Source organism: Heliangelus exortis, chromosome 1 (genome assembly GCF_036169615.1).
Source record: "Heliangelus exortis chromosome 1, bHelExo1.hap1, whole genome shotgun sequence".
Taxonomy (NCBI): domain Eukaryota; kingdom Metazoa; phylum Chordata; class Aves; order Apodiformes; family Trochilidae; genus Heliangelus; species Heliangelus exortis.
In genome coordinates this window covers 51047837-51067861 of record NC_092422.1, presented here as the reverse complement: position 1 = coordinate 51067861, position 20025 = coordinate 51047837, and the positions used below count along the sequence as shown (strand labels likewise).

Here is a 20025-nt window from a genome sequence, read left to right as displayed (position 1 = left end):
GGTCTCACAACACAGAAATCAGAATCAGCACAGGAGTGCAGCTGTTCAAAAAGCACAGGGTAACAACTTCATCCTTGATCTGTAATAAGCCTTCAACTGCTTCTATTTTGTAAAACAGTTATTGCTGCGTTCTACCTACCAAGTAGTTTTTCAGTATGGAAGGCCTATTATACACATGAGAAAAAAAAATATAACCCAAGTCAAATGAAAACAAGGTACTTACAATTAAGTTGACAATTAGTGGAAGTAGTCTCTCAAACCATGGCAGTACCTTCTCCTTGTAACTGCTGAATATTGAGTGCAAAATGTCCGATACTTTAGTCAAAATATAAACGTCACTGTCATCCTGATAGGAAAGGGATATAGCTCACATGAGGCTAGGGATCTTTGAAAGTCACATGAAATACTCAAGCCTCTGAATTAATGGAATAAAGTTGTTTAAAACTATTTGGTTTTGTAAGGCCAAGTCTTTTAAGTCTGCTGCTTTCTAACTCTTGGTGCAATCACAGTTTGATAGAAACATCAATTGGAAGGGATTTTGAAAAATAATCCTTATGTTCAATTTAAACCTAGGTTAAAGCTGTTGCCCTTGTCATGTCACTACTAGGCCCCAGTAAAAGGTCTCTCTCCATCTTACATGTAAGTCTTTCATAAATATGGAAAGGCTGCAATCAGGTCTCCCTGAAGCCTTCTCTCCTCCAGGCTGAATAACCCAAATTCTCTCAGCCTTTTGTCACAAGAGAGGGGTTCCAGCTCTCTAAACATTTTTATGGTCCTTTTCTCTGGATCCACTCCAATAGGTCCATGTACTTCTTGTACTGGGGACCCAGAGTGGATGTTGAGATGAGGTCTCTCAAGAGCAGAGTAGAGAGGGAAAAGCACCTCCCTTGACATGCTCGTCACAATCCCTTAGATGCAGCCCAGGAACTGGATTTCTTCCTAGGCTGACAGCACACTGCCAGAGTATATGCAATTTTTTCATCCACCAGTATTCACAAGTCTTTCTCCTCAGGGCTCCTCTCTATCCCTTTGTTAATCCTTCAGCCAATACCAGTATTGGGGATGACAGAAATCATCATCCCTCTCTATTTGGCACTTGTCAGACCACACCTGGAGTACTGCATTCAGTTTTGGTCCCCCTTGTACAAAAAGGATGTGGACAGGCTGAAGAGGGTCCATAGAGAGAAGCCACGAAGATGACCAGAGAATGAGAGCACCTGCCACGTGAAGAGAGGCTGAGAAAACTGGGTTTATTCTGCCTTGAGAAGGGAAGGGTTAGGGGAGACCTTATTATGATGTTCCAGTATTCAAAGGGGTGGCTACAAAGAAGATGGGGACTCCCTATTTACCAGGAGTCACATGGACAAGACAAGGGGCAATGGGCACAAGTTGCTCCTGGGGAGATTCTATTTGGACACAAGAGGAAAAATTTTCACTATGAGGACAGTCAGACACAGGAATGGTCTCCCAGGGGAAGTAGTGGATTTCCCCCACTTTGGGAAGTTTTAAAACTCAGCTCGACAGGGTGCTGAGACATCTCATATAAACAATAATATTAGAAGGGTTGGGCCAGGTGATCCTTGAGGTCCCTTCCACCCTGACATTCTATGGTTCTACTACTGTCCCAACCCAAATGCAGGACCTTGGGACTTGCCCTTATTGACCTTCATGAGATTGGCATGGACCCACCTCTCAAGCCTGTCCAGGCATCCCTTGCCTCCACACATAAACTGCACCACTCAGATTGGTGTCATCTGAAAACTTGCTGGGGGTGCACTCAATCCCACTACCTATGTCATTAATAAAGACACTGAATAGTACTGGTCCCAGTAGAGACTCCCAGAGGACAGCCCTTCTCACTCAACTCCATTTGGACAAGAGCTATGGAATGCAACTCTTTAGACACTGCCACCCAGCCAATTCCTTATTCACTGCATAGTTCATCCATCAAATTTCCATCTCTTCAATTTCATGACAAGGTTGTTTTGTGGGACCGTGTCAAAGGTCTAACAGAAGTCAAGGCATGTGACATCAGTTACCCTTCTTTAATCCACCAACACAGGCACAACATAATAAAAGCCACTAGATTAGTTGGACATCATTTGCCCTTTGTGACACATCAGCCATCAGTAATCATCTCCCTATCTTCCATGGGCCTTGACTTAGCTTCCAGGAAAACCTTTTTCACGATTTTCTCAGGCACAGAGTCAGACCGACTGACTGACCCACTTCTATTTTACCCTTTTTAAAATCAGAAGTCAATAGCTAGTAGTCAATCACCTAAAACAATTTTCAGGGAGAGAATAATTTTATCAAGACAAACACTGACTCACACAATTTACTGCTTCAATGAATTCCCTCTACAGAAAACAGAAGGCCCATTTTCCCTTCCACACCTTACAAATACTGTAACAAGTTTTTATTGAAAAGTAAATGGATGACTGCCTTTGTGACAGAAGTTTGTGGCAAATATATAAGGAATATTAATCCTCTCCTCTTAAGGCTTAATTTCATTTTTCACCCCATCCAATTAATGCATCAAACTGGTGAAGTAAAGATCCTTAGTTCAGATACAGCCACCATTTCATGTCATATCTGTAGGGAAGGACTGTTCCCTGGACATGTTTGTGTTGGGAAATCCCTTTAACTTAGTTCTAAAGGAAGTTCTGTTATACTCAGTATGGTTCCTTTAATTATTTATATTTTAACAAGCAGGAATAAGGGTAGTTTCTGGTCCCTATTGAGAAACTAGTAAACGTCTCTCATACAACTGGCAGCTTCCCATAACTGGATATTTAAAGCTTCCCTATTTAGACAACTTCTGCATTGTCAAGGAATAATTCAAGCAGTTAATTCTGGGACATTCATAAAAATGAAAACAGAAGTAGAGAACTGCTGCAGGACATCACACAGTCCACCTGGTTTGGTATTGCCTGCCTATTTACTAATACCTGATAGCAGAGGCTTGGGGGAACAGCATAACAGTGGCTTAGTGCATGCCATCTCCTACCCTCTATCATATCAGCAGTTAAGTTATTGCCTAAATTAGAGCTGTGTCTGAGTATCTTATTGAAACTACTGTTTCAATATCTTTCATGATTTCTTTATGCTCCTGTATTTCTGCTACCTTGAGGTAAGAGCTACATAAACACACTGTGGGACCAAAGGTATATAACTAAATGTCACCATTACCATATGCTAATTCTGTCCATACAGCAGGTGACATTCTGGTCCTACCCTACCTTCCCAGGGTATTCCAGACAAGTCTTCAAAAAAGCATCAGGGAGGTCAAATATATTTTTATAGCATTTTTTAAAATGCCTTGCTTGCAGAGTATGGACTCAGCTTTTCTGAATTTGCTGCTTGCTAGCATTTTCTCTCATTATCAGTACAGAGTGACACATAAGAAGAAAAAGATAAAGAGCCTCCTAACTAGCTGTCTACAGGAATGACCAGTGACCACTACAAATTAGAAAGGGAAAAAAATGAGGAAATGTTCCTGGACCAGAACTTGAGATTTGTTATTTTTTTTATCCCAAGTAGGATGTAGGGACCAGGAATCCATCCTTCTGAAGGCTGGCCAAATATTCCCAAAGGAAAGGGGCTCAAGAACTGCATTGTTATTTAAGAAAGTATTTACATATGGGTGCATGGTCTGTTAAGATACATTCTGGGCTCTTCACCAGGTAAAACTCCTGTAAACAAGCTTCATAATTCAACTTCAAAAGTTTCACACTTGAATTGTGTGTCAAAAGATTTCCTATCCTTAATGTTTCATGCTACAAGCAGCAGTGGCTTATCATTCTTTATTACTCTCTCAATACCAATACAGATTTGATAGAAGTATCATAGTTTTTCTACAGTCACCTCCACTTCAAACTAAAAAGTCAGGTTGGTATCATAGCAGGTAAGTAGCACTTTGTTATTCTCCCACAAACAAACTCATTATGCCTGCTATGCATCTTGTTGTCCTCTGATACTATTTTAAGTCTATTCTTTTTGAGACAGCCCTTAACCTGAAATGTCAGAGATGTAGGTAGGTATCTGAGACATGCTCAAGGTTAAAAGGTACCTGTCATAAGGCAAAAATAAAAAGTCAGCAGGACTATGCCTTAAATTATTACTGCTCCATCATTTGACAGACTATTTGAAGTAATCTAAGAACTGTTTGAGAGATGAAGAAAATTAATAGCTATATCCTGAACTTCTGCCTTCAGTATACTGAAGAAACACTTCGCATTTTCTAATTCACACATGTAGTGTGACTGGAATTACTGGAATTTTTGAAGTAATATGGTAACAGGACATTCTTCCAGGAATAAATAATTCTGAGGATGCACTATTGAGTGGTACAGCATATCTGTGTAATGTATTTCCATCCTGGTACTTCATGAGTGAAAAAACTCCACAAATGAACTTACTTCATCTTGTAATGACTCTTCAACTTGTTCATCGTAGTCTTCATCTTGTCTTTTCACTAAATTAAAAAAAACAAATATTAAAACATGCCTTTAGCATTTCTACAAATGCCAAAGAAGCCTGTGAGAGGCAAAAACTATGCAGAAACAGATTTTGAAAATAGGAAACAATAGCTGAAGATGCAACAGGCATTTTTTGTCTTTAAAAAGCTTCAGAGCTTTCAGAGGAAAACAAGTATAGTGATACTGTTCAGTTTAAGAATGTGTAAAAGCACATGAAATAGAAATCAATACACCAGCTTGTCCACGTGGACAGGAAGTGCACAGTAATAAAAAACTACCATTGTTTTAAGAAAACTGCAAAGGCTGCAGATGAAAAATAAAACCAAGGACAACAATGACACCACCGTAGACATGTGCATTGCCTTCAAGTAAATCTGTCCAACTTCTGATTAAACTCCAGCATTTCTGCAAATTGTCATTTTCATACTCCCAGAACTTACAAATAACAGATGGACTGCACTGTTCCAAAACCCAAGTACCTTACCAAAATATGTAAATTAAAACTGATCCAAGCTTCTCTGTGTGTGTTCAGGAATTATTAGGAATTCAGCTCTGAAGAACAGCCGTTATCATGTTAACAGAAATGTGTGTAATCTTACCCTGCCTTAATTCTTGATTTTTAAAGTGCTCTTCTAGTTTTCCTTTCAATATTCCTCCAAGTTCTTCAAAGTGTTCATTGTTAAGGCATCCATCTCCCATTACCTCAATGCACTAGTGAAATAAAATGATCAGTTTTTCAGCTTTAAGTTACAAGAGGAGTCTCAATGAAATCTAAGAACACAAGATACTAACATATGCTCTGCACTAAATGATGATTTGTAGAAATAATACCAAAAGAACATTACTTTTGTAATCAATGCTCAAATTATGCAAGTACCACCATACTTTTCATACACATAACTTAGGGGTTTTCAGTTAAAATGAATAATTTTGGTAATTATTTTAGGTTAATACTTCAGTATTTTGGTTCTTTGGGGAAAAAAAAAGCATAACTGAATTTTTCCATTGGCTATAACAACATTTATAGTCAAATTGAAATTCAAACAAAGGAAGCACTGCATTTCTTCCAGGCATTTAAATAAATACCAAGCACTTATCTTTTCTTCCCAGTAAAAAGCTACAAACAGCAATGCCACAATATTTGCAAGGAAGAAAGTTACCTTTGCAAAAGAATGCATTATTTCTGAAAGAACATCTGAATCTGGTTCTGTCCCAATGGCTTTGATGAGAGCATCACACATGAAGTGCCACATCTGTGTGAGGTACTCTGGCCCACGAACTCTAGCACATTCAAGAAGGAGGGGCATTGACTCAGCTGCTGCCACTCGAACACGTTTCATTATTAAGGAAATAAAACAAGAAATGCCAACAATAAAGTGCTTAGAATTTAAGCACCCACTACCATAGTTAATTAACCGAAGGTAATGCAGTTTTCTACCTGAAACTGGGGTGTCTTTTTTAATCATCCCATGTATTTCACTTCTTAGATATAGATTAAGATACCAGGAAAATTAAACTGTTTGCTATTTAAAAGTTGTTTCAAGCCTGTTTCAAGGCCATGACTGAAAAGCTACTCAAGTTCTCCACTCTTTGTACAAACATCACTTTCTCTACTGTTTTCCTTTAACATCAGACATGCTTATTTAAAAGGGAACTAGGGGAAAAAGTAGGATACATTGCCCAAAATACTCTGCAGCACAATATTCTTAGAAACAATTTCTGCCATAAAGCAACAGAATATTTTAACACAAACACTTTCAACTCATTTAGGAAAACAGGACTTTAAGTTCTTCCAAAGAAAGTTTCCATTTTCACAGTAGAATTCGTTAATAGGATATCATCATGGAAATAGAACTTCAGCAGGGGAACCATCAGCTTTACAACTTGCTCTGTGTACTCCACAAATCCTTCTTTTAGCTCTTTTGCATAGCAAACCTGAAACACAAAGCATGGAAATGCCACCTTTAAATGAAAATAGTGTTACTAATATTTTTCAATTATGTAATGGTGAGAAAGATCTTCACAAGTTTAGGTCTTTCAAATTTCTTTTCCAAAAGATGCAATAATCCATTTAAATATCCTCTGCACTGCAGTATTTTAAGAAACCCTGGTAGCAGCATGAGTTCTCACTCCTAGAACTTGCATGTATATTTCAAATCAAATTCAGAAACATGAACATTTGCAAAAAGAAACCACTCTAACATCTATTAATCTAAAATTTTGCTAATGAAGAAAAAAAAAAAAAAAAATCAAGAAAAAAAAAAAATCAAGCCTACCTGTTCATCCTAGAAACTGAAGCTCCAAACTAAAGAAACTCTTTTTAATCAAATAAGCCACAGCCAATGAAGTGTCTGAAATTCAAACTTAACACCATCACCCAGAAAACCCATCTGATACTATAAAGAATATTTCTTGTTACAGATTTTGGCTTCAGACTCTAATGTCCAGCAATATCCAGATCCTCAAAACTGTCCTATTACTCACCAGCATCTGGCATGCTGTTGCTTTTTCTTCAAGGCCTGCAGTCTTAATTCCAAAACTTTGCTGATCTCCTAGGTTTACAAATTCCCAACCATCATCGTCACTCATATTCTCCATATCTTGTGCTGTTATACAGAGGGGAAAAAAATTAATCTAAAAGTGCTATAAAATAATTTATTGCAGTATTTAAGCAAAACATTATCTTAAACCTACTGTCTAAAAGAGCTACTTCAGGTTTAATGGATGCAGTTTTCATCAAAGGTCCCATGACAACAGGAAGGTACTGCTGGAATTCCTTTCCAAGAATTTTACACATCCTGGCCCATGCTGAGATCATGTAAGAAATCTACAAAAGAGAAGAGTTGGAATTTTCATGTTCCACACTTAATATTAATGCATACTTAAAAGGAAAGCATAAAGGAAGAACATTCTTAGAAAGAATTTGCCAGTGGTGCCTAAAACTTATTGCAGAGAGAACTCATCTACTATGCAATCCATATAAAACTGCATCTTCAAAAGATCTGTCCCAAGTCTTTATTATGCATTGACAGTACCTCTGATCTAAGTTCCTATACATGTAAAAATGTGACAGTAAAAGATGTACTTGTAATATAATCATGACTGCCTTGAAAAGTAAATTTATTTCTGAAGTGAGTGATTTCCTGAATTTAAATGATACTGAGCCCCATTCCTGAAAGAATGAAAAAAGCAAATAAAGCAAAAAAGAGTGCAGTACTGCTGTTTTCAGAGGAGTATTTGTTTTCAGATGCACAAGCCAAAACAGCTCTCCACTCATTAGAACAGCTGTCTAACAAGTCTTGTTGAGCTATTTATAAGATGATGACAGCAAGGGAATAGGTCACACGGTGCCAAACAAAGTAGTAAATAATAGACAAGGAACTATTACCCACATGCTGAAATTTCTACAGCAAATATAGGTCCTGGAAGTTTCATTTCCTCAACACACTTCTGTGACAGATTCTAAGGCAATTTTAGGGCTACAATTTATTTAAGACTTGCCAAACAATTAGTCTGAAGGTGTAATTACATGGGGTGGGGGCCGTAACATCAAATTTACAAAGAACATTTTAAATCCTACCCAATGAGCTATGTAATATAAAGATACAATCTTAACATACCTGTGGATCATCATCTTCTAGATCACTGAAGTCTGTCTGTGTCTTCAATAACAGCTGCATTACATCTGATGCATCCTGCATGAACTAGATATAGGAAACAACTATATGTTTTTAAAGGCAAATTAAAATGGCTTCCATATTAAATTGTTTGGTGTTAAGACACCAGTCCAACACGCTATCAAGACACAAACTAAAGCTGAAAATAGACTGAAATGTAGATAAAAGTGAAAACACAAGTTCTTCTCCTGGAGGCATCACCAAGTTATTCGTAAGTTTCACTATACCTGTTTATATACTTGAAAGTAGAGAACTATTTAAAATAAAGCACTACATAAATAAATACTAATACTAAATAAAATACCTGACAATTCTAACTTTCCCACCTATCTGCCTCATGATTTTGACTCCTTTATGGAAATGGAAGAAAAGCTGACAGCATGAGTTACTCACTCATGACCTAGTAACATTTTAGGTCACATCAGTTGCCCCAATGCTCAAACCACCACATCTTCCCTTCCCATGCTCCCAGTAGTCCTCCAATAATAATTTTAACAGCAGTTACGATCAAAGTATTTTTAAAGTTTAGTTGCAGGATTGATAAGCCTACTGGTAGTCCTTCAAATTCAAAGGAAAGGACTGGTAATTTTTTGTGGGGGGCAGGGTGCTCTTTGTTTTTTCATACTGCTTATATCAGATTATTTTGAAATGTGATTTTCTGTTTTCTTCAGTCAATGAAATTAAAATCTGTCATAATGTGAACTTGCTATCAGAACACCATTTAGACCCTTATATAGTCTTTTACAGTTGTTTCTCAGTACTCTGAAACATGTTTTAACCACCTTACCAAAAAAAAACAACCTGTCAAACACACGAAACCTCATGACACACAAGTATTTCAAGTTCTGTTACAAGTTCAAGTAAACTTTTTCAGGAATCCGCATACAAAAACTATGTAAGGTTCCTCTGAAAATACATTTTACTCACTATTTTGATACTGGCTAAATGAGATGCTCCTGCATTTCTCTTAAGAAAAATGAAAAAGAAAAAATGCTTTCAACATTGTTCAGTGACAAGAATAACTTAACCTGTAAGACCTTCCTAAGATTCTGTTGAGAATTTGCAGCTCTAAGCAGCAAGACAGTCACCCCAGAAATTAAAACAGGCAGACAAGCATAGAAATCAACAACACAGATCTTTGTTCAACAACTTAATATAAGTGAAAGTTAATACTGCAAAGAACAAAGGCATTTAAAAATACATTGTCTATTAGATAAGATCTAAGCTTACCTTTTCTTTACCAACAGCAAGACCAATTAGGCTGATGCATTCAATAGTCTTTCCTCGTAAAAGTCTTAATTCCTTCTGAACTGCATTCTCAACAATGTGTTTTAAAGAAGGCATAAATAAGTCATAATAAGGAACAAACTTCTCTTCTGCTGTATCTGCAACTGATGCAATGGAAGTCACAACTTGCTCCAAAACTAGCTTAGTGCCTTTCTGTATCAACTTGAAAAGAGGGAGAACAAGGTGTTACATTTTAAAGCACATATTTTACTTAAAAGCATGCCAAATGCAAAAATCTGCTCTTGTATGTATCCTAATTCTTATCAGTTTAGACCAACACCAATAGATATGTTTACTGGCTTGTATCAGAAATCTTAGATCAGCTATACTTATTCTACTTATGTGACAAGGTTTCCCCTCTATGCAACAATTTGTTTGACATACTGTACCTCTTGCAATTTTATCACCATAGTGGAATGAAGATGCTTCACTAGATTATCCAAGTATGGAATAAGTAGTGACTTGGGACAATCTTCTGTGAAGTTTATGAGCGCTGCAGCTGCGTGGGCTTGAACACGCTGGTTGCCTTGATCCTCCATAGTTTGCAGGAGAGCTGCTATAACCTGAAAAACAAATTATTTTCAGAAAAGCATGTTTCTGAAGGGGACAATTTTACCACTCTCTTTCCCCCCCTTGTTCTACTACTTGCCTTCTCATGAAATTTCTTCTGAAAACCAGGTGCAAAGTCAGTTGCCATTTGTCCAATTGCATTACAAGCAGCGTATCTTACTCTTGGATGCTGAAAAAGTATTTCCCTCAAACAGTTAACAAGTACTAACGAGGGCAGAAATAAAAACATTTTAAAATCATTAATAGAATTATACTCACAGGATCCTGAAGGAATAGCAAAACAAAATTAACTATCTCATTTAAAATGCCCTCCATCTGTTGGTGGCAGCCTTCTCCGATGGCTGAGAGCGCCATCAAGCCAGCGTGTCTGTATTTCCAGTCAGCTACAGAATAGCAAAAATGAAAATAATGTTATCCATTTTTGGAAACTAAAAAGCACCTCAAAAACACATCACTTTTTCAGGTGTGACAGGAGGAAAAAAGAGCCAAGAACAGGAGAGGGAAGGGAAATTGATGTGTCTACTCAATTAGTTAAGTATTTTTCACTTTTCTTCACACATACTTTCAGAGATACACAAAAATTTGAGTATTTAACTTAGGCCTAATCCAGACATAGAAAAATTAATTCTTAGATGCCAATACAAGCATGTACATAATACTAGCACCTGGGAACTGCATTTTAATTAGATGAGCTAACCAGAGAAACATAACAGTATTTCTTTTTTCCTCTCCCACATTTTTTTAATGTTATTAGGACAGCCAATACCTTCCTCTTTAGGTCAGGAGGGGGAAAAAGTCTAGTGATTAAACAACATCTACCCTTAAACAAGTAAATAATCTAAAAGTACTAAACTTTTCAGCTATCTCCCCAAGACTATTTAAGAACAGTAACATTCCATTGAGGGATGGTATGGCTTTCCCTGTCTCTAAGTCCTGCTAGCCTATTCTCAGGCTAGTGAGTATTGCTGAAATGGTCCTTCACACTCCTTTTTCTTTAGGAAAAGGAAATATACAAGAAAGCCCATTTTCTTTTATTTATTGTTTTCTGAATCTCTCTCTCTGCTAGAAACCATGTGTATTACAGAAAAGAAAAACAGAAGAACAAACTTGTTTATTAATCTGTGGGAGAAGAATGTAACAACATCTTCTTTCCCAAAATATTGCTGGATTCCATTATTGCTGGTTATTTATTAATCTGAACACCACCACAGTTCAGAGCACTTGAATCCTGACACTCAAGCTTCTGTTTGATCAGGATGAGATGAAGTATCTTCTTGACAGAAGGGACAGTGAAGAAGCAGTTTATTTTGTGCTACCTAACTTCATTGTATGTTCCTAGTTAAGCCTACACCTCTTACTCTTACTGTTTTGCTACTAACTTACATTCTGGACTTTAAATTCAGATATCTTAATATGAAATGTAACCATGTTTGGACCACCTCTATAACTAATTCAAACCCAAGAAGCTTTAAATTATTATTTAAATAAACATTTGTGAAAAAAATCACCAGGGATAGAAGGGAAAGTTTGATCTCTGAGTACTGATGATGTCTTAATCTAAATGTCTTCATCTTTCTTCCCAACTCCCTACCAGTGTGAACCTCTGAACCAAACAGTATCTATTGCATTTCCCTCTTCCTGAAAGCATCACTGGTTATGCAAAGATCTGACCCAGCAGAAGGAAAGCACCAGACATCAACTGCACCAGCCATTCTTCCCTTCACAAGAGTCAGGTCTTAAGTCATTAGATTCCACATCTTTGTGGAGGTACTACAAAACTAGGCATTTTCTAGCCTTGAAGCTATTACCACTGGAAGCAACAGGTTAGTCTGTTTCCATAATAAAAAATATTTACAAAAAAATTTCATCCCAAATATACTTTTTAAGTGTTCACACTCTGCAGGTGGTACCTTGGGTAGCCCTATGTTTAATATCCAATATGGTAGTAGTATTATTTGGAATGGGGGTTTAAATCATGAAGATAGGAAAAGTACCTAGAACTTCTGCATTATTTTCTACTTCAAATGCTCAAAGCACAGGTCAAGTGAAAGCACATGCAACAAATGCACAACATTTTTGAATGACTGCCTGAGCAAGCATCACAGGTATCTTAAGAGGAAAAGCATACAAAGCAACTGATAAAACATATGGAACCACCTCATGAAACAAATACAAAAATCAGCATACCAAAAGACAGCCAGTCTACCACAGACTTCTGTATATTGCTCCATCAAATTACAGGGGAAAAAAAAAAGGAACAAGTTTTCCTGTATGAACTATAGAGTATTAAAATTAAATGGAGCACTTCTGAAGAAGGAAAAGAAAAAAAAAAAATCTACAAAATCACAAGTAGCAATTTAGGTACACTTAAGGAACTGAGAGTCACTGTATATGGATTTACAGTAAAATGTAATGTAAATAATAATGTAAAAAAAAAAGTTACTTATATGTAATTTGTACACTGTGAGATTGAAAAAGAAATAATGTACTGTTTTGGTTTTGACATCTGCTCATCTATCCACAGAAAAATACTGCAATGGATTGTATATAAGCTTAATAAATCAGAGTAAGAAAAGGTATAAACTTTCAGTCTGTAAAATTTACAGTTTTTGTTGCTGACATAAAAAGTGGGAGGGTATAAAAAATATATGAAGTAGCTAAATATGAGAATTTAAGAGCTATCAACACTACTGGAAAGGAGAAATTGTAACAAAGAGAAAAATACAGTTACTTACGATTCTGAAGCATTTGCATAATATGTTCTTTAATCATTGGTAAAACCAGTTTTCCTCCAAGGCCACATGCCATCCTGTCCAGTGCACTCTCACCAGCAACTGCATTGCTAAATATAAGTTACAGAAATATCAGTGGTTTGATATCTACAATAAAATACAGTCCAACAGGACACAGAAATGCCTTTTCCTGCAGTCCTAATCTTCAAATATTTGCCTTCTGAACACGAGCCCCTATAAGTAAATAAAGCATACCCAAGCTTAAAAGCACTCACACCAGCCACAAAGTAATTACTTACCCTCTGCCTAAACATTTATTTGTAGCCCATTGAGTCTACTTCCAAAAAAAATTGGGCCCTACTAGTAAGGAAGGTATTGACTTAATTACTTAACAATAACACATACTGAGAAAGCTGAAACTAAATCCACAATAATTAAATAATAATACAGGCCATCATCTTTTTGTCATGAGAATGCAAACCCCTTCAGATTTGCTATGAGTCAGGTGAACCAGCAGAATTCAAGCTTTGACACAGAAGAGCCCTTTCTTGCATGGTTTTAACACTCTAATAGCATGTTCCTTTCCCAATGACTCGGGCAGAAAACATCCATTCCAGGTGAGGAATTTGTAACTCCCAGCCAGTTCCAGAACTGAGAACAGCCAAACAATCTGTGTAAAGTGACTTGTTCCACCCCACAGAATTATTCCCTACAGAGTAGCAAGAAAGTTTCCAGGACACAGATAACCTTGAGTTACTACAGTGCCAGCCATACCCAGACTGTAACAGTGGTTATTACAGTCCATCCTAGACACCGTGCTCATGGAAAAGCAGAGTAATGGTTCAGAAGGAATGAATATCCCTCTTCTTGAAAGTATCAGTCAGCTGGGTGAGAAACAGAGGACTTCAAGCTGTTATGCTTGAATCTCCAAGATTCATTAAAAACCATAAACAAGTGTAGAAACTCACATGCTGTGAGAAAAGCTGTTTGTGCAAAGACATAGGCAGTATTGTATTTGTTCTTCGTATCAGTCATGTTCAAACACACAGACACATCACCAGCAGAGCAACAAAGCATGGGTACACAGGTTTAGATTAAACTCACTGCAGTTAATGGCATCTTTCATCTGAAATTATGTTAGTTGAGCTCTTTCTTCCCACCATTAACTCATGCATTGTTTGAAAAAATATAAGATAGCCAAGCTTAGAGAAATGACCACACACCTCCCTACAATGTTTGAAAGGCTTCTGACAGGAAGAGAGGAAGCTGGATTAACCTTTTCCTCCTTTAGAATTTCACAGCTCTATGAAGTCAGAGCAATAAAAAAATAGAAATGCTAAAATATTCCCTGTTGCTTTTGTGTTGGCTGACTCACATCCCCCTTGGTCAGACCAGAATACACCCTAGCTAGGCTACAGCCTGATGGTCATTTGTCTGTTTCTTAGACTGCACAGAAATTCCAGTCTTATGAACCTACAAACACTCAAGCAGCAAAAGAGGTTCAAATACACATCAGCTTATCAACAGTTCTCCACAAAAGTGAACTTCAGTTGTAGGAAACTCACAGTAACACAAGTGAACCTGATAAAAGGAAAAACTAACAGCACACACACAATCACCAGATGTGTGATTAGCTGATGTCCTGTATTTTGTGTCTAAACCTCAAGCTCCCTATTACCTCAAGGGCCAAAGGAGCTACATTTCTCCTTTAGGCTAAGGTTGCTGAGCATAGCTTGCTTTCTGATCCTTGCTCACTCTAGTTGCATCAAAAAAAAAAACAAAACAAAAGAAAAGTTTTCACTTGAAAACCCAGAGGCAGCTAACTTGTGTTTAGAAGAGCACCTATTCTGCTGACACTAAAGAGAAAATGGCACGTCTCCAGTGGATGGTTCAGGGTACTTATCAAGCTGCCTAAGGCAAGACACCTGAATGAACTTCCAACACCCTGAAAGGTTTAATGAGGATTTGAGCTTTAATATGTTATATCCCCTGAAATTTACCTGAACGAAACAATTCAAATTCTTGACAAACCTGAATGAAGTGGTGGCTGACAGTTCTACCTGTATGGCAAAATTTTAAAGTTGAGGAAATGAAACAGATCAAAAGGATCTGGTCTATCATGTTAGATGGGGAAGAAAGGACAGCTTACTTTCAATTCCATAATCAAGGAGAACAAAAAAAAGTGTTCCAAGTCAAGCAGAGATTAAGCAGGTTCTTCCATAAATTCCTATGCATTAGCTTTGCAAGTGTGTTTTACATGTCTGATGTCTAGAAGTCACTATACAGTTCAGTAGTAAATCAAAATCCAGACAACATGCAACTTGTAGAACTAACACCAATATATGAATACTGACAGAATGCACTTGCTTGCTGAATAGTATCTAAATAACCTACATACAAACTGTCTGAGAACAGTCATATATACTGCTCATGACTGAGTGAACAAAATTAGAAGAGCTAATTGAGTAAAGAAAATGTATTGCAGTCATTTGCATCCTGTACTTAAAATCTGCCTTCAGCTACACAGTCTTGATAATATATTTAAACATCTGGTTTCATAATTACCTGTCAAAATCATCATCTTCAAGTTCATCTGCATTTGCCCAATCTTCATCTTCTTCCAAGTCAACCATCATTGCTAACATCTGAGGAACTGAAAATAAAGTTTTAAACTTGGGTAGCTTTCTTAAAATATTCTCAAATAAGAAGCACACATTTTAACTTTTCTCCTTTCAAGAAATTATTGCAGGAAAATAACTTCCTCTAGTAGCAGATAGCCAACAGTGCCAAACTGTGCCATCCTGTAACTCAGAACAGACCTTCAAAAAAAAAAAAAAAAAACAACTTACAAAACATTCAAATCAGGAGTTAAAAAAAAAGAATCAAGTGTATTTCCTACGAAGAATCATAGTGCAATGCAAGCTTAATACTGCAAAAACTGAATTCCTTAATAGTCTAAATTCCTTGAAAGAGTTAAAAATAGTATTACATCTTTTAAGAACTCAGATATACTTAATGCATTTTGCTGAAACTGACATCACCTTTTGAATACTTACTGATAAACAAGACTACAATAATTATAGAAAAATAATACTCATCTGTTAGTCTTACTAACAGGAAAAACTGTTAACTATACATACAGCGGTCAAACAGCATAAAGCTTTATTTTTCCAATAAGGTAATTATTTCAAACTTACTTTTCCCCACTTACATAAATTTTTCTTTTGTATCATGAAAATATCTTGCACATAATAACCCACCAGTTTTCTTTATCTGCCTTTGTAGATTGATCCTCTTTGCTCTTCTCAGTGTAAGTCTTTATAGAGGCTATTTCACTATTTTTACAGTGATGTTCAACTACTATGCAATAAGCAACACCTATTCTGAGTTGTTCTCACAGGAACAAGGAGTGCAGCGATTTGTCTATGTCTGCCTGTGCTGCTGAGCACTTCAGAGGCTCAAGGGGTAAGAAGTACACCTTACACAGAGCAATGGAAGGTTCTCTCAAGTATTTTTTACTTCCTATTACACAAATCACTCAGAGCGGTCATTTGAACTCAACATCTTTCATGCAAAAAAAGCTTCATTTTCCATCAAATACTAAACCTTTGAGCTTTAAAAATCTTTTTAAAACTGTCTACCACGCCTTGAAGAAAGGCATCACAGATTGTCCTTTGTGACAATGTAACTCAAGAGCTAGTAGACATGCATCCAGTAGTCAATGCTGCTGATGAGCTTTACTGCACCTGATAAGGAGTACTCCAACAGATGGATTTCCTAATATATTTAGAACTACTGTAATTTAGAGGCACAAAACCTAAGCAAACTCACCTCACCAAACATCTGGAAAGATGATAAAACTCTGGTCAACAGAAATCATTGCTCACTGACAGCATTGTGCAGTAAGTGTGCATAAAAGATGTAATTATGGACTGATTTGCTTAATGAGCACACCAATAATTAACTTATCTTCAGCCAGAGACTATACCATGGCTGCAAAAACCTTTAGAGCTTTTATATACATATCCAATATAAATGAATGGACACTATAAACTCTCTGGCATGATGCTCACATGTCAGCATTTTATATACTTCCTAGTCACTGAAAATACCTTTCTCAGAAAAAAAAGCATTATAGTGCAGAAGCTTTTCAGAGACACTCTAACACAGACATGAAAAATGATACATCATCACACCTCGGAAATATGGAAGTCAAACATCATCTGCCACAAATGCTACATGTTTCTAAATACAATGCCATGGTGTTTGTGGCTAATAACAAGAAGGGCTGTCTGACAAAGCTGTCTGACCATCACTACATTCAGAACCTGCAAAAGTCTGTAAATGTGCTGCTTCTTCTTGATGTTTAAAACATAGATGTCAGTAAGTAGGTTTACATAGAAATTTTTAAAAATGTAGAACTGTGCAATAAAATTTCAACATTGTCCCAACCTGCCCTCTGAATTTAGCTATTGCCAATACACAGACTGCTCACAAACACGTTAAGGATGAGGCCACTAAGCTTGCTTCTTGTCAGAGCACACCATCACTCAATTTTCTGGAGACTGAGCAGAACTACAGCAGCTCTAATTTCTAGGGAAAGAGCAATAAAACACTCTGCTATCTTGAATACTGAGCTCAACGAGGGAAGTCTGAACCCAAATGGATTCCTGAGCAGAAGACTGGTAGACAGGTCACAGTCTTACTCCTGAGTTGCATCATGTTTAGTAAAATAAGTGTAAGGTGACCATTTTGAGTAAAGACCTAGTTCTAGTTGAGAGGATCAAATAATTGAGCAACTTTTTGGTTGAATGAAGACAGGAAGCCTTTTAAACCAAGGCACAAAACCAATACAAAAGCAATCCTTTTTGGCTACCTTTTTATCATTCTATGAACACAGCTGCTTTACCAGCTCTGCAAAATAAATGTCTTTCACCTAAGTGATTCATTAAGAACAATTTTCCAATGGGTTGAAAACCAAAGGCATTTCATTCCCTTGTGGTGTCTTATCTTAATATAATATCTTAATACAAATATTTCACTCCTGAACTGCAACTAGCAATCCAATATAAAAGTAATAAATTCTAAAGAGATACAAGATATGCTGCCTGACCAGATAGGAAGCTTGTAATGATTTAGGAAACAGCAAGTGCCAAATGTTAATACTTCCAACAAGCTACACTGCATTCTAAACATTTCTGAATTTCAAAATGTTCTGAAAAAATCTGTTCTTTAAAAAAACAAACAAAAACAAAACCAACACACTGTTCTACAAGTAAATAAAACTTCTAGTCAGTAGTTCAGATTTAAGCCAAGCAGATCCAATTTACAACATTTTCCTGTTTTATGGTTAATTTAGTGACATGTATACTTGTAACTTCCCCCAGCCTGAGAACACAAGCAAAAATAGTTGCCTTTTAACAGACAGTCTTTATGCAAGTTTCAGAAAACAAGCAAGAATCTAGACAGACCCAAGTGTGACAGGGAGGGAGAAGAATCCTCCCAAAAAGCAGGCTGAACTGCTGTGTCAAGAGTCCTACTCTACTCACAAAAAAAGTGTTGAAAAGGTAGAGAAATACCAGTTTGTATAGCACTGCTACTGGGGCTGTCCAGAAAACAGTTATTTTTAGTATGTCAAATAATAATGCATGATAGCATTACTCCCAAGAACTTACAATCTACATGTTAAATGGACTAATCATACCATCTCTGGAGTATTTATATAAGCATATGATATTTAATTCACAACTTTAATTTGACACTGAAGCTCCATGTGCACACTGAATAACTTCAGTCTTCATTTGCCAGCACCACTGAGTATGTGGCCTACATACCAAACTCCCAAGTGTAAAACTTCAGAACTTTCCTTCAGCAGGAAAGTAGTATTTTCCTTGGAAAACACCTAATGAGAATTTACTGTATTTTTTTGCAAATTGTTGGTGGCTGCATAAACACAGATTCATTTATGTAGGGTCTTAATAAGATGGTTTCTCCACATGAAAACTCAACTCACCTAAAGTTACCAGCACCAGCAAACTCAGAAGTGGTTTTGACGCTATCTGCAGTTAGCTTAACACTGTAGAGCAAGACAAATTGTTTCAACAAAGAAAATGAGTGAAATACTTACTGGCTTGTGCAACAATGTTTGTATGCCTTCTCAACATAGCAGCAGCAGTTTCTGACAAGGTCACAATTACTTCAAGCGCCAACTGGCGCTGCATGTTACTGAGACTGGCATCTGCACACAACTGCAACCCAGAAGATTGAATGGTTAGAATAAAAGTTTCAGGGTGGAAGGAGTGATTTGAAAAAAAAAAAAAAAAAAAAAAAAAAAAAAAAAAAAAAAAAATTCCTATCTTTACCTTCAGACTTAGTTGCAGTGTAGGTTCTAAATGTGGTCGTAAATACTTGGGAACAGAATCTGCAATTTCTACAAGGGATTTCAGGACAGAATCATCGTTTTGGTAGCAGGAATCATTGACAGCCTATAGAGAGATAAGATGAAGATTAAATAAAAACAAAGAATACTATGAATGGGACCCCTGTTGAGTTTGCTTAATTGTATTCTTGTCTCTCTTGACTAATCTTGCTTAGCATTAGTGGCTTAGCATTAGGAGCTAAAGAAGTTGAAGCCTTTAGGCTGCAAGAACTGACCGAGAGTAAACTTTTTGATAAAACTAATGCTGCTAACAAAGAACTAGCTGAATCCAACAGATAAGAGCAGAAAGAAGATAAGGACCAAGAAGACAATTCCAAGAACATTAAGTTGCTTCAGAGGCCAACCCAGTGAAAAATCCCAAAAGAGACCACTAATCAGAATAAAGTGACTCGTCTTGGGGAAAAAGGGTGATGGGTGGTATGGGTATAACTCAAGAGGCATGAACTGGAGTAGCACCCAGCTCAAGCTGTAACCTGAGAACAAGTAAAAGACTAACTGTAAGCCTTCAATCAGGCTTGGCATTTTCAAAGGGATCCCAGGGTTGGACAATACTACAGTGGCTGCTGTGTGTAAATCCATAACAAAGAGAATTAATATGCAGGGTCACAAACTACAAGTTTTCTACAAGGAAGTTACAGATCAGTGTTATACACCATCAATTTTGACCATTATTAGTTTAAATCTCACACAGAAAAATAAATTAAGGTCAGACATCAGAGGCACCAACATGCAAAAAATCACATGTTTTGACAAGCACAGCTTCAATATGCACTTTAAATAAAGAAAAAACCCTCAAAGTAACTCTGCCCAAAAGAAGGAAAATTAGCCCAACTCCTTTT

The 20025-nt window shown here is 36.8% G+C and overlaps 1 protein-coding gene across 1 annotated transcript in view; it reads right to left on the bottom strand.

The window, feature by feature from the left end:
* The window catches only part of IPO5 (importin 5), a 44541-nt gene that overhangs the window by 9023 nt on the left and 15493 nt on the right, over positions 1–20025 (bottom strand). Inside the window, exons 7-22 of the mRNA XM_071742235.1 lie at positions 19110–19232; positions 18875–18995; positions 15313–15400; positions 12751–12857; positions 10274–10398; positions 10095–10184; positions 9835–10008; positions 9389–9607; positions 8102–8185; positions 7176–7308; positions 6966–7087; positions 6320–6416; positions 5642–5814; positions 5081–5192; positions 4422–4477; positions 224–346 (exon numbers count right to left, since the gene is read on the bottom strand). Coding sequence (XP_071598336.1) covers positions 224–346; positions 4422–4477; positions 5081–5192; positions 5642–5814; positions 6320–6416; positions 6966–7087; positions 7176–7308; positions 8102–8185; positions 9389–9607; positions 9835–10008; positions 10095–10184; positions 10274–10398; positions 12751–12857; positions 15313–15400; positions 18875–18995; positions 19110–19232 — 1947 coding nt within the window. The remainder of the gene's footprint in view (positions 1–223; positions 347–4421; positions 4478–5080; positions 5193–5641; positions 5815–6319; positions 6417–6965; positions 7088–7175; positions 7309–8101; positions 8186–9388; positions 9608–9834; positions 10009–10094; positions 10185–10273; positions 10399–12750; positions 12858–15312; positions 15401–18874; positions 18996–19109; positions 19233–20025) is intronic.